This window comes from Nicotiana sylvestris, chromosome 1, assembly GCF_000393655.2.
Source record: "Nicotiana sylvestris chromosome 1, ASM39365v2, whole genome shotgun sequence".
NCBI classification, from domain to species: Eukaryota; Viridiplantae; Streptophyta; class Magnoliopsida; order Solanales; family Solanaceae; genus Nicotiana; species Nicotiana sylvestris.
The window spans coordinates 38,396,563-38,411,880 of record NC_091057.1 but is presented as its reverse complement, the minus strand read 5'-3'; the positions used below and the strand labels follow the sequence as shown (position 1 = coordinate 38,411,880).

General features: G+C 41.1%; 1 protein-coding gene and 1 non-coding gene across 2 annotated transcripts; one reads left to right on the top strand and one right to left on the bottom strand.

The window, feature by feature from the left end:
- The first annotated feature begins 1,344 nt into the window (after nt 1–1,344).
- Nucleotides 1,345–7,196, top strand: LOC138868920 (uncharacterized). The gene is made up of 8 exons (XM_070146504.1): nt 1,345–2,210; nt 2,402–2,578; nt 2,702–3,294; nt 3,961–4,105; nt 5,074–5,562; nt 5,698–5,782; nt 6,476–6,548; nt 6,754–7,196. The coding sequence occupies exons 1-8, from the start codon at nt 1,345–1,347 to the stop codon at nt 7,194–7,196; spliced, it is 2,871 nt and encodes a 956-aa protein (XP_070002605.1).
- Nucleotides 7,197–11,948: 4,752 nt separating this feature from the next.
- LOC138881995 (small nucleolar RNA R71) lies at nt 11,949–12,055 on the bottom strand. Its single transcript, XR_011403429.1, has one exon. It is a non-coding gene; the product is annotated as a small nucleolar RNA R71 (small nucleolar RNA).
- Nucleotides 12,056–15,318: the final 3,263 nt, after the last annotated feature.

Genomic DNA, 15,318 nt, shown 5'->3' with positions numbered 1-15,318 from the left:
AATATATGAGGTCGCCCACCTCAAGATAATGTTCCCATTCCACCCCCACCTCCTCCAAGAGCAGCGGCATACCGGATTTTGCCAAATAAAGGATACGCAAGTGCCATAGTCCCACCTCGTATTAGGGCGGGAAATTTTTAAATCGCAAATGTTATGCTTACACTATTAGAACAATGAGGATTCTTCACAAGGGCTACGAGTCAAAATGCATACAAGCACTTGAAAGGGTTTGTTGACACTTGCTGGGAGAGCAAACAAACCAACGTCTCTGAGGATGCTTTGCGATTGAGGCTATTTCCTTTTTCTCTACGGCGGAAGGCATTGGACTGGTTGGAGAGGTTGCCAAATCATTCTATCCATACATGGGATGAATTGGCCGAAAAATTTATTGCCAAATCTTTTCTCCCGGACATATGGCAACTCTGAGGGATGCAATTCTAGCTTTCAAACAAGAACCCAACGAACCTTTGCACGAAATATTGGAAAGGTACCGAACAATGGTCAAAGAGTGCTCCAACAATGACATGACTGAGGCTATGATTCAACAAACATTTTATAGGGAGATCAACACTATAAATCAATGCATGGTCAACCAACTTTCCAGTGGCAATTTCATGTCAACGCCATATGCGGAAGCTTGTGATATCTTAGACGAAATGGCGGACACTTCATCAGCATGGAAAAGTAGAGCTAATGTGACTTAAGGTGATCCAAATGTGCTTTACCTTTACAAAGATTTACATGATTATAGGCAAGCAATTGCCTATTTGACCACCACAATGAATCAATTGTCCAAAGCTCAACTACAACAATTGCAAGGTCCGAAGCAAGTAAATGCAATGGAGGGAGTTAATTTGATGGTGAACAATAGGAGGCAAATGGGTCCTCAAGTGCAAAATTGGGTTGAAAATTATGAGCAAGATGATAGCGGATTTGATCAAGATGGACAACACAATGAGCAAGAGGAGGAAGTACAATATGTGAACAACTTCCAAGGTCAAAGAAACAACAATCAAGCCCCAAGTAAAAAACAATGGTGACCACAAGGAAATTAAGGAAATTGGAACTCAAGCAATCAAGGTGGTTGGAATAATCAAAACAACCAAGGGAATTGGAACAATCAAGGAAATTGGAATGGTCAAAATAAGAAAGACAATTGGAGTGGCAATAATCAAGGCTATTGGGGAGGTAAACTAAGGAGAGTGGAACAACAACAACAACCGGGGGTCGGGTTTTCAAAGGCTCCCGATGTTTCAACAACTGAGTAACCTACCTCCCTATCCTTCTCAAGGTCTGAGCTCTTCCAATAATAAGATGGGACAAATCGATAACATTTTTAAACAGATGGTGGAGAAGAATGTCGACTCCGATGCTCAACTAGCCTCTCACAACACTTCTATTCGCAATTTGGAAGTTCAATTGGGCCAAATATCGCAGGCTTTGAAGACTCGTCCTAAGGGGGCACTACCAAGTGATACGGTGGTAAACCAAAAGGGAGAGAATAATACGGTACATGCTATGGACGTGACTACAAGAAGTGGAAAAGGTGGAGATGCAACCACCTCAAATCAAAGAAGAATTGTGGATGATGATGTAATGGTTCAAGAAGATGAATCTCCAAGCAATGTGGTTCAAGATAATGAAGAAGTAAGAATTGATATTGATGAAATTATGGAGGAGACACAATACGAAGTGAACCCGTCAAGGGAACATGTAGTTTACATACCGGAGCCGGTAGTGCTAAAGGCTAAGGCATCAATGCCAAGGCCTCCTCCTCCATACCCTCAAAGGCTTGCAAAGCAAAATAGTGAGAACCAATTCAAAAAGTTTATTGACATGATAAAGAGTTTGTCTATCAATGTACCATTGGTTGAGGCTTTAGAGCAAATACCGGGTTATGCAAAGTTCATGAAGAACTTGGCCACCAAGAAGAGGTCGATGAATTTTGAGACTATCAAGATGACGCATCAAGTGAGTGCTATTGTGCACTCAATGGCTCCGAAATTGGAAGATCTGGACGCTTTCACAATCCCTTGTACTATTGGAAGCGCCGATTTTGCCAAAGCTTTATGTGTTCTTGGGGAAAGTATCAACTTGATGCCATACACGGTGTTCAAAACTTTGGGAATTGTGAAACCAATACCCACATCCATGAGGTTACAAATGGCGGATCGTACTTTGAAGAGACCATTGGGTATTATTGATGATGTGTTAGTTCGTGTTGACAAGTTCATCCTCCCACCGGACTTTGTGATTCTTGATTGTGAAGTGGACTATAAGGTGCCTATTATTTTGGGTAGACCTTTCCTTGCTACGGGGAAGTATCTTGTTGATATGGAAGCCGGTGAGCTCACTTTCCAGGTGGGTGATGAAAAGGTGATCTTCCATGTGTGCAAATAAGGCAACCAAATAGCAATGCAGTTTGTTCGTTCGTGGATTTGGTGACCGATGTGACTATTGATGATGCTAGTGCAACAATGAATGTTGAGGATAATTTGGAAGCCGTTTTGCTCAACCTTGATGATGATGAGGAGAAAGAAAGCTATGTGGAATGTGTGAATTCATTGCAAGGAAAGAGGTCTTACACTTATGAACCCCGCAAGTTATCCTTGGAGCTTGAAAACCGGAAGACTCCTCCAACAAAGCCCTCAATCGAGGAGCCTCCCACTTTGGAATTAAAGCCATAACCTCCGTATCTCAGGTATGAATTCTTTGGACCTTCTTCTACTTTACCGGTTATTCGTTTCTCTTATTTAACTAAAGTGCAGGTAGAGTCCACATTGGAGGTGCTACAAAGAAGGAAGAGAGCAATTGGATGGACATTGGCGGATATCCGAGGCATAAGCCCCGCCTTTTGCATGTACAAGATTATTTTGGAGGAGGGTGACAAACCCTCTGTTGAACATAAAAGGAGGCTAAATGAAGAAATACAAGAGTTGGTCAAGAAGGAGATCATAAAGTGGTTGGATGCCGGGGTTGTTTATCCCATTTCTGATAGTTCATGGACTTCTTCGGTGCAATGTGTCCCAAAGAAAGGGGGCATGACTATGGTTACCAATGACAAGAATGAGTTGATTCCTACAAGAACGGTGACCGAATGGATGGTGTGTATGGACTATCGCAAGCTCAACAAAATCACAAGAAAAGATCATTTTCCACTTCCTTTCCTTGATCAAATGCTTGATAGGTTGGCCGACCATGCTTTCTATTGTTTCCTCGATGGATACTCTGGCTACAATCAAATTCTCATTGCTACGGAGGATCAAGAAAAGACCACTTTCACTTGTCCTTATGGTACGTTTTCATTCTCGCAGATGCCATTTGGGTTATGTAATGCACCGGCGATTTTTCAACGGTGTATGATAGCTATTTCACCAACATGGTGGAGGATATTCTTGAGGTCTTCATGGATGATTTTTCTGTGGCTGGGAATTCTTTTGATGATTGCTTGAACAATTTGGATAAGGTATTGGCAAGATGTGAGGAAACGAACTTATTTTTGAATTGGGAGAAATATCATTCATGGTCGAGGAAGGCATAGTCCTCGGCCACAAAATTTCAAAGCATGGTATTGAGGTTGAGAAGGCCAAAATAGAGGTGATTTCTAAACTCCCACCCCTACATCCGTGAAGGGAGTGAGGAGCTTCTTGGGTCATGGGGGGTTCTATCGCCGATTCATCAAGGATTTTTCCAAAGTAGTGAACCCCTTGTGCAAACGTTTGGAGAAGGATGCCAAGTTCCATTTCAATGAAGATTTCATGAAGGCATTCAAATTGCTTAAGTTCAAGTAGACTACTACTCCTATTATTACCACACCGGATTTGAGCTTGCCTTTTGAGATCATGTGTGATGCAAGTTATGTGGCAGTTGGAGTGGTGTTGGGGCAACGTATCAACTAAATCTTCCATCCGTTCTAATATGCTAGCAAGACCATGAATGATGCCTAAGTCAACAACACAGTGATAGAAAAAGAGCTCATTGCTATTGTCTTTTCTATGGATAAGTTCCGCCCATACTTGATGGGTACAAAGCTGATTGTTCACACTGACTATGCAGTGCTTCGATATTTGATAAGCAAGAAAGATTCTAAGGAATGGTTAATGCGGTAGGTGACTCTATTGCAAGAGTTTGATTTAGAGATTCAAGACAACAAGGGTAGCGAAAACCAAGCGGCAGACCACTTGTCCCGTTTAAAGGAGGAGGGGAGGCCACATGACGGCCTTGAGATCAATGATTCATTTCCCGACGAGCAACTCCTAGCCATTTCAATGACCGAGATGCCATGGTTCACAGACTTATCCAATTATCTTGTGAGTGGCATTGTACCGAGTGAGTTCTCTTCAAGCCAAAGGAAAAAACTCAGACGGGATTTCCTTGACTATTACTGGGATGAGCCATACCTCTTCCGGATTTGTACCGATAGTGTGATTCGAAAATGTGTGCTGGAGGAGGAACAAATGGGAATTCTTGAGGCTTGACACTCTTCACCATATGGTGGTAACTATGGTGGAGCAAGAACGGTGGTGCAAGTGTTGAGTTGTGGATTCTATTGGCCTACTCTCTACAAGGATGCTAGTAAGATTGTTAAGCATTATGATGATTTCCAAAGGGCCTGTGGAATCTCAAAGAAGAATGAAATTCCTCTCAGCATCATTTTGGAGATAGATATTTTCGATGAGTGGGGTATTGATTTCATGGGTCCATTTGTTAGATCTTGTGGGAACACCTACATTCTAGTCCCAGTGGATTATGTATCTAAATAGGTCGAGGCTGTTGTTTTTCCCAACAACGAAGTAAGGAGTGTGGTGGCATTCTTGAAAAAGAATATTTTCACGACGTTTGGTAACCCAAGGGCCATTATTAGTGATGGGGTTTCACATTTTTGCAACAAGGCTTTTGATACCTTACTCACAAAATATGGTGTCACTCACAAAATATTGACCCTTACCATCCTCAAGCAAGCGAACAAGTTGAAGTCTCCAACCGGGAGATCAAGAGTATTTTGTCAAAGACAGTGAAAGCCAACCGGACGTATTGGTCAAGAAAACATGAGAATGCTCTTTGGGCATATAGAACGGCCTACAAAAGACCGGTTGGGATGTCTCCATACCGGTTAGTGTTCGGGAAGGCATGTCATCTTCCGGTGGAACTTGAGCATAAGGACATGTGGTCTTTGAAGAAGTTTACCCTTGAGTGGGATGTCGTCACAAACCCAAGAGTGGCACAATTGAATGAGCTAGATGAATTTCGGTATCATGCCTACATAAGCTTATCCCTTTACAAGGAGAAGATGAAGTACCTCCATGACAAGTACATCCAAAACAAGGAGTTTAAAGAGGGTGATCTTGTGCTATTGTTCAATTCCCGGCTACAGATGTTTCTGGGCAAGTTGAAGTCAAAATGGAGTGGCCCATCTGAAGTGGTAAATGTAACCCCCTTTGGTGCTCTAGATTTGAAAAATAAGAACGATGAGGTGTTTAGAGTCAATGAGCACTGGGTTAAACATTATCTTGCAAGATTGATGATGGCCACATTGTGGCAATTTTTCATTTCAAATAATTGGTAATCTGCATCATGCCGCAACGTTAAATCCGACGCTTCTTGGGAGGCAAGCCATATTTCTTTTCATTTTTTGTTCATTTTCTTCTGTTTAGGTAAGTTTTGTGTTGAACTAACTTGTTTTGAAGTGAATTGCAGGAATGAATGTGCATTGCAAGGACTATACTTGGAAAAATTTGGCCAAGTGTTGAAATTATATGGACCGCACAAAAATGTTGCAACCGTAGAGAAGGGTCTGCGGCCACACAATTCTTTGTGCGGCCGCACAACTGGAGATCCGAAATCACCAGCTCTTTGAAGTTGGAATTTGCAGGAAAATGGCCAACGTGCGACCGTACACAAAAGTATATAGACCGCATAAGGATATGCGGCTGCACTCATTTTTGTGCGGACTGCAGAGCTCAATTCATGTATAGGTAAAGAGTGCAGACCGCACTCAGGTAATTTTTGGACTGGCTTGGTCAAAGTATAAATAGGGGTTTTTACCACTATTCACACTTTACGCTCTCTGAACTCCCAAGCCCTAGAAAACACTGTGCATCCTAAAAATAGATCACAAATCACACTCAATTCATCAAGTAAGATTCTCACCTGTTAAAAAGGGTAAAGTTGGTGCTTGAAATGTACGGATCGCACTCACAATTTTGCGGTCCGCAGAAAAATTGTGCAGCCGCATAAAAAGGTATGCAACCGCACTTTTGAACTTTAGAGAATCAGAAAATCAGGTTTGGACTTGTGCGGCTGCACTCAAAATTGTGCGGCCGCACTTGAGGATATGTGACTGCACTTCAAAATTGTGCGGCCCGCACTAGACAGCCTGCAGCCGCACTGTCTTTTTGATGACTGTGTTCTACAATTGTTCTACAAATGCTGTAATTGTATTAAACTCAACTGACCTATATTCCTTGTATTGCAGACAATGGCTAGTTCACGTGGTAGAGGTGACACATCTAAGGGTAGAGATGAATCCTCCCGAGGCCGGGGCAAAGGTACTCAGCCTTTTGGAGTCCAATCCAAACCAATCACCAAAACGCCGACCATTTGGAAAGTCGAGCTAATGCGCCCTCTGAGTCTAGTTCATATGCCCCGTATAGGGATGCTTCAGAGGGAAACTCTATGGAAGGGCGGCTGGAAGCCCAATACAACAACTTCAAGGGAGATACTAACTCTATGACGAACCCTCCACCTCAGCAGGTTCTTCCGAGGGTTCAGAGGCAGGTGGCCAGGGTTCAGAGCCCTCCTCTACACACACTCATCCTGCACCGATTGATTTAGATGATGATGATGATGGAGATGGTAGAGGAGGTGACACTCGAGTGGGCAACCTTAAGAAGTCGAAGAAGAAGGAAATATGGGAGGATCGCTATGTGAGTTTGACGACCTTCAAAAGATTTAGAAAGCAGTGCCCTAGAGATCGCTCACACTTGAGCGACAGTTCTTACTTAAGGATTTGGATATTCACAATCCAAATGTCTTTAGACAGTTTCAGGAGTGAAAGGATGAAATTGTTCAACCAAAGTGTCATAGATGCAAATGAGCATTTGGTTAAAGAATTTTATGTCAATGTGGCTCACTTAAATAAGGGCACCAAGATAATAAAAGTGAGGAATCTGAAATTTAAATTCGACGCCTGCTAGTTGAACATTTATGTGGGATTTGAAGAAGTAGAAGTAGTCCAATATTTGGAGATACTTGCTATGGGTGATGCAACTCGCCCGTGGCTAGCTGAGATTTTGGATGCTCGAGGACCACCACCTTTGTGGATCACAGCAGGGGTTCCTATCTTCCGGGCCACCCTAAATTTTGAAGCTAAAGGGTGGCAAACCTTTGTGTGCAGCCATATTGATCCGTGCTTGAATGAGAACAATCTCCCTCTTTCTCGAGCAGTTCTGGTGGCTTCTATTATGGCTGAGTACCCGATCAATGTGGGTGCCATCACGTCAACCAACACCACACTTGCTGTCCAAAAGGGTGAAAGATCCTATCCTTACCCAAACATCCTCACATAAAATCTTAATGATGCAAAGGTGGAGCCGAGGCCATATGATACAAAGGTAAAGGCCAAGAAGCCCTTCTCATGGTATCACCTGCAGGGTGCTGAAAACCCAAAGTTCAAGAGTAAGGCAACTACCTCCGATTTCCAGTCTGAAGAGCCAATGGTAGTGGTAACATATTCAGCCGCTGAGCCTTCCACAGTGCCCATGCCTTCCACAACAGCCGAGCCTTCCACCGGGACAACTAACATGCCACTACCTTCTTCTTCTAGACCATCAACTTCATTGTCAGTTCCAACCTCATGCACTTATCCACATACTGTGCCACTAGTCTCCCAAACATTTGCGATCCTTAACAACTAGATGAAGATAACTACTTCAAAACTGTCGGACATATCTAATGTTGTTGCAGCACAATCTTCTCCCCCAACAGCACCTCAGGTACCTTCCTCAGTGGAGGAAAAAATGAAGAAGATTCTGAAAAACCAGAAGACTGTCATGGATACAGTGGTGGCAAACGGGAATCCTATTGAGGATTTGGGAAAACAGGTTAAGAAGATGCGGAGATCTCAGGAATCAAAGAAGTCAATGGAAAGATTGAGCAAACAAGTAGCCAAGCTTGCATCAGTTGGAGATATCCCTCCTGACCTTCTATTGGAGACAGCACCAGCAGCCCCAACAGCAGCATCAATACCTGAGGCATCACATGCAGTAACCAACCAGTTTGAGGAGCCGAACTTTACTACCCACACCGCAGAGGAGATCCTCCAGATGCTCAGCAACATTGTTATCCCTCAGCCAGGTGATGATGAGATATAGTTGGAGGAGACCGAGGGTGCTCAGGATGCCATGAACACCGAGACCACATAGGGAGTTCTCTTAACTATCTACCCTTTATTATTCTTATTCTTGTTAAGCATTGAGAACAATGCTCATTCTTATTCAGGGGGTGGTCTATTTTGATTGATTTGACATTGACATTGGCATGTAATAACTCTAATACTCTTTTTCTTCTATCTTTATTTTCTCTTTGGTTATATATATATATATATATATTCCTCCCTTTTCCCTTGATGTATATAGTCATTTTTCCCTCGGTTTGTATATTCATTTGTCGTACTTTCCGTAGTTTATTTCATATCTTCTTTAGTTTATTTTTCTTAGTAGTATAACTTCTTATTTACTTTAGTAGCTTCTTTTTGATTTGTTAGTTTCTTTTTACGTTTGAGTGAACAATAAACCTTTGGTTTTCTTAATGCCACGGTTCTTTCCAAAGGTGGGTTTTGTGTGAATCGGGTGGCTTTTCCCAACGATGGATGGCGTGACAACCTTATTAAGGGATTGAGTCCATTTTATTTTATGTTTAGGCAAAAATAGTAGTAATGAATAAAAGGGTCTTAACCATGCTTCACTTGGTACCAACATATTTACCTACGGCCTTATGGTTAAAAATAACTTGTTGGTAGAAAATAGCTCTAGTTGTGACCTTTTGACTCTTGTGTTGACTTAAGCAGTCATCGAGTGGTTCAGCCGAGCCATTTGTGATTCTCAATTTTAACTAGGGTTGTTGTGGGCCCTCAAATCCATTCTCTTTAGAAATCCAGCAGCGTGAGAGGTGAGGTATTGAATTTCAAGTTCAAGTACACATGCTTATAGTCTAGAACTTGCCTCGAATATTTTTCTAGGCGAAATTCTAAGTATAGCTTGGCTTGAGAAATGATTATAGGATCTCCTTGATCCAATTTAAAATCTTACACAGCCTACAAATCTGATATTCCCAGTCAACCCATTTGAGCCTAAGCCCTTTTTTATTCAATAACCACGTTACAAGTCTTTATCTGTTTTATAATGACCCTCTCTTGGCACCCAATTTTTTCTAATCATTCTTGAGAAATAATTGGCTAAAGCATAAGTTTGGGGGAGAGACGAGGAGTTTGAAAGTGATATAAAGGTACAAAGAAGAGGAAAGAAATGAAGAAAAGGGAAGGCAAAGAAAGAAAGAACAAAAAGAAAAATGCCAAGAAGAAAGTGAATAAAGTAAAGAGCTGAAGGGATTCAAAGAAAACAAAGATGAAAGGCATGGAGTAAACATAGTTTGTTGTTACCATCTTTACTTGCTGAGTGTTCCAGACAAAAAGGTGTGCGTTTGGGCGACATCAGTAGGTATCCCGTAGAATTAGTCGAGGTTCGCGAAAAAAACATAGTTTTGTCTTGCCTAAGTAATCAAATTACCATCTTTACTTGCTGAGTGTTCCAGACAAAAAGAAGCCACACAGACGCACATACCATTGATGTGAGGCCAAAATGTTATACTTTTAACACATTACTCGCCCTATATTTTGTTGTTCTAATGAGTTATTATGCAACATTTGAGCTAAATCGTGTTTTTTATGTGTGGGAACATTAAAAGGAATCGCCAAATGAAAGTTGCACAAAAGAGGACAAAAATACAAGAAAAGAGCACAAAAGCATCAATTATCCAAACCGTGCTACAGACAAGGCTTTGCAAGGTCTATAGCCAGGTTGACCGTGCTATAAACCAGGCTTCACGAGGTCTATAGATAGGTCGACCGTGATATAGGCCAGGCTTCGCGAGGTCTATAACCAGGTTGACTGCGCTATAGACCAGGCTTCGCGAGGTTTTGATCGCGCTATAGACCAAGCTACGCAAGGTCTATAGCCAGGTTGATCGCGCTATAGACCAGGCTTCGCGAGGTCCATAGCACAGTAATTAAAAGTTGCGGGTTAAAAGACCCTAACCCAGATTTGGACCAAGGTATTGACATAAATACTCCCCAAACGAGTTATTCTAGGGCGGGACATGATTTTGGAGAAGAAGAAGGCTGCAAAGCATTGTGGAGCAAGAATCAAATGAGTTTTCTCTTCCTTTATCTCTTTATTTTGTAGTTTAATGTCTTTGAACATTATGTTGATTGTTGTTGTATTTATGAGTAGATAAACTCTCTCATCTAAGGTTTGATGGAACCTATTGGAGGATGATTTTTACTGCGTTTAATATAGATTTGCCTTTGAATTTTCTCACTTGTTCAACTATATTTTCATTGTTGATAATTGAAGAGCTCTCAATTAACTGTACATATTTAGTGTGTATATTGCTCGAGAGAGAGTACACATTTAGGTAGTTGTTGAACAACACTACTCTGAATGTAATTGAGAGATCAATACAGAAGGTTTAAAGGCAGGATTTGAGATAATGAAGCCTTGGTGAGATCGTAGTAAGCGGTGAATTAGTGCCAACTAGCATAGTTCGAGAGAATACGTCTAGTAAATTATGATAGTTTCTCGAGAGAGAGCTACAACGCTCAAAGCACTCACGATTGGTAGAGAATATTTAGGCGATTTTGTAGGAAACATAGCGGGGAAGATTCCGACAATAGGGGGATATCATAACCTTAGACTTTCCAAATCTTGTCTACAACATTTGCTTTGTTAAGTTATTAATTACTGCATTTTAATTACTTTGACCTTAGTTAGTAAACTCTCAAATCGTCATATAATATTTCTGAAGGTTGATTACTTGAATTCGTGTAAAAACTAGTGGTTGTAATTACTATGTTATTTCCCTGTGGAATTCGACTCCGGATTTGTAAACGGGATATTTGGAATGACCGCTTAGTCCTTTAAGGCATAGTCGAGCATGGTCAAATTTTGGCGCAGTTGCCGGGGAAAGCAACAGTATTATTAATTATAGCTAGAAGAATTGCTAGGATTCTTAGTTTGGTCAATTTTCTCCATTTTTATTCATTACATTGAAAGTCTAATGTTTGTATTCTTGTGTGTTATAGGTGTATGCCTAGAAACTCCTCAAGAACTGGTGAATTATTTGAAGCATTACTGGATCATGAGAAAACTTTTATGGCATTAAATCGTGCAAATAGGAAAGATAAACGACAACAACACCCAAGAGAACAAAGTGAATTAGACATGGGTGATGTCTTGGGTAATCAAGACAATCGAAACAATGTGAATGACCCAAACAATCAGGTTGTGGTGCCTCTTGTGCCAGAAGCAACTTTGTATGATTGGGCAGAACCCACCACGAAAAAATTTGGCATCTATAATTACAATCCCTCAGATACAAGCGGAGTCACTTCAAATCACAAACAACATGCTACATCTACTGTAGAACATGCGACTGTTCTCTGGGTCTTACATTGAAGATCCATAGCAGCATCTGAAAAATTTTCTGTCAATTTGTGTCATGCAAAGGCAACCGAATGTGACACAGGAAGTAATAAGGCTGTTTTTATTTCCATTCTCAGTGACAGGAAAAGCCTAGACTTGGCTTATTTTGCTACCCATAAATTCCATCACAACTTGGGAGGAATTAGTCAAGCAGTTTTTGAATAAGTTCTGCCCACCAATAAAACTGCCAAACAAGTTGATAAGATATTGAGCTCCAGGCAGAAACTAGCTGAAACACTACAAGAAACGTGGGAGAGATTCAAAGGTGTGCTGGTTAAGTGTCCACATCATGGCATTCTAGATCATATATTGGTATAGCGGTTTTACATGGGATTGGCAGAAAACTTGAAGGCCAATGTTGATGCTTCAGAAAGTGGAGCATTTTTGAGCAAGTTATTTAGAGAGTGTAAGGTCCTGCTAGTACACATAGTTGACACGGCTAATGGAGGATTATGTACACCATCCATTAACCAACCATACATGTGTTCGTGGAGTAGTGAAAATGATAACCACAACTATCAGGATAATATGAACTATATGGGTAACTATGGAGGCCAGAGGCAAGATGGTCAGAATTGGAGACATCAAAATCAATAGTATAGACCAGCACAACAACAATACAATAACACCAACAATCCTGGAGCTATGCGATCACAGGGTCAAGTAGTGCCTTACCAAAGGCAACAAGGATACAACCAACAAAATCAACAGCTAACTTATCAACAACCTCAACAACAATAGATAATGGGAAAGAATGATGGGTTATCTGAAATTAAAGGAATGTTGCAACAACTCATTAGGGCCAGCGGGAAAATGGAAGAAAAGGTCCAGCAAATGCAAGAAATATAGTGTCACACGACTTAGTTATCAAGGGCATTGAGATTCAACTAGGGCAATTATCCCTAGCCCTTAACAATCATCCTCAAGGGATGTTACCTTCGGACACACATGTCAATCCAAAAGAGCAAGGCCCGAAATAGCGTATAGTGGTCAGTCTAAGAAATGAAAAGATCTTGATTTAGAGCTAGAAATCGCGCGTGAGAGCCGGTCAACTGAAATACTTGTGTTAGTGCCAATTGAGTTAAATGAGTCAACTGAGCTAACAAAAGTGAGAGTGCAGCCAATCCAGGAGGAAATAAGAAAGGATAAAAAGGTTGCAAAGGAGACTGACAAAGTGCAAGAGAAGGCATTAGAAAAAGTGTTTGAGCAGGAGCTAACTCAAGCCATAGAAAAGAAGCGACCTCCAGCACCCTTCCTGCAAAGGATGGCCAAATATCAGAAGGATGAATAGTACAAAAAATTCATGGAAATGCTGAAGAAAATTCAAGCAAACATTCCTCTAATTGATGCTTTAAGGGAGATGCCCGGTTATGCAAAAATGATGAAGGACTTGATGTCTCGTAAGTTCGACTTCCAAGACTTGGAAACTGTCATATTGACACAAACCTATAGTGCTGTTGTGTCAAGATATATAGCTGAGAAGTTATCCGACCCTGGAAGCTTCACAATTCCATGTACCATAGGTAGCTATGTATTTGCCAAAGCATTGTGTGATTTGGGAGCAAGTATAAATCTGATGCCATTGTCTATCTATAAAAAGTTAAGCATTGGAAGAGTGAGGCCACATCCATGTTAGTACAACTAGCTGACCGAACGGTAAAAAGGCCATCAGGAATACATGACTATGTACTTGTGCAAGTTAGTAGTTTCGTGTTTCTAGTAGATTTTGTCATTCTGGACTGCAAGGTTGATAAGGAGATTCCCATAACTTTGGGAAGGCCTTTCTTGGCCATAAGGAGAGATCTAATTGATTGTGAAATGGGGGAGCTAAAGATGAGGCTGAATAATGAAGAAATAACATTTAATGTGCAAAAATCTATATGGCAACCTAGTGACTTTGCAAATTGCTCTTTATTAGACACGGTGGATGTAATCACGGAGGAAGATGACGAGGCACTTAATACAAAAGACCCTCTAACATCTTTCCTTATGAACTTAGAAGAAGTAAATGGTGAGGACTTAGCGGAATGGGTGTCGACTCTTCAAGGGGAAGGGTACTAGAAAAGAGAGCTCGAATTCGATCCTTTACACTCAGAAGAAATAAAGACCCCTCCAGCCAAGCCATAGATCGAAGCACCATCACAATTGGAGCTGAAACCGCTACCATCTCACCTCAAGTATGCTTTCTTAGGACCTAACTCGACTTTACCTGTTATTATCTTATCTGGTTTGTTAGATGTGTAGATAGAACAACTTTGCAGGTGTTAAAAGAGTGCAATACTGCAATTGGTTGGACCATTGCGGACATTAAGGGTGTTAACCCGACCTTCTGTATGCATAACATTCTGCTAGAAGATGGGCACAAATCTTCCATAGAACATCAAAGAAGGCTGAACCCTAACATGAAAAAAGTTGTAATAAAGGAAGTGATCAAATGGTTAGATGCTTGAATTATTTTTTCCCATCTCAGATAGCAACTAGGTTAGCCCAGTTCAGTGTGTGTCAAAGAAAGGTGGGATTACTGTTGTGCAAAACGAGAACAATGAGTTGATCTCAATAAGAATAGTCATGGGATGGCGAATTTGTATGGACTACAGAAGATTGAACAAGGCCACCTGAAAAGATCATTTCCCGTTACCGTTCATTGATTAGATGCTAGATAGATTGGTAGGGAGGTCCCATTTTTGCTTCTTCGATGGATACTCGGGTTACAATTAGATATCTATTGCCCTGGAGGATAGAGAGAAAGCGGCATTCACCTGTCCATTGGCAATTATGCTTTTCGGAGAATGCCATTTGGCTATGTAATGCACCCACCACATTCCAAAGGTACATGATGACCATCTTCACAAATATAGTAGAGGGCATAATGGAGGTTTTCATGAATGATTTCTCAATGGTGGGAAACTCTTTTGATGATTGCCATATAAATCTAAAATGAGCACTGCAGAGATGTATAGAGACTAATCTGGTGCTAAATTGGGAAAAATGCCATTTCATGGTAGATGAAGGTATAGTCTTGGGACACCTAGTGTCAACTAAGGGTATTGAGGTGGATCTTGCTAAGGTCGAAGTAATAGGGAAGCTGCCACCACCTACTTCTGTCAGGGCAATAAGAAGTTTCCTTGGTCACGCTGGTTTCTACAGGCATTTTATAAAAGATTTTTCCAAGGTCGCTAACCCTTTGTGTAAATTGCTTGAAAAAAATCACCCTTTTGCATTTTTTGATGACTATAGGGTAGCTTTTGAGGGATTAAAGAAGAGGCTGGTGTCTGCACCTATCATAGTTGCACCCGACTAGGAGCAACCATTTGAGCTGATGTGTGATGCAAGTGACCATGCTGTAGGAGCAGTACTTGGGCAGAGAAAAGATAAATTCATACATCCAATCTATTATGCAAGCATAACATTAAATTGTGCTCAACTGAATTACACAGTGACAGAAAAAGAGATGCTAGCCATGGTGTGCGAATTTGACAAATTCCGATCCTACTTGATAGTCTCGAAGGTAATTGTTTATACTGACCATGCTACTCTCAGGTACCTAATTGATAAGAAG

Coding starts and splice junctions, on each gene's coding strand:
- LOC138868920 (XM_070146504.1), top strand. CDS start 1,345: ATGGTGGAGAAGAATGTCGACTCCGATGCTCAACTAGCCTCTCACAAC. Junction 4,106..5,073: donor TCTAAGGAATGGTTAATGCG/GTAGGTGACTCT, acceptor TTGGGCATATAG/AACGGCCTACAAAAGACCGG. Junction 5,563..5,697: donor TTTTTCATTTCAAATAATTG/GTAATCTGCATC, acceptor AGTGAATTGCAG/GAATGAATGTGCATTGCAAG.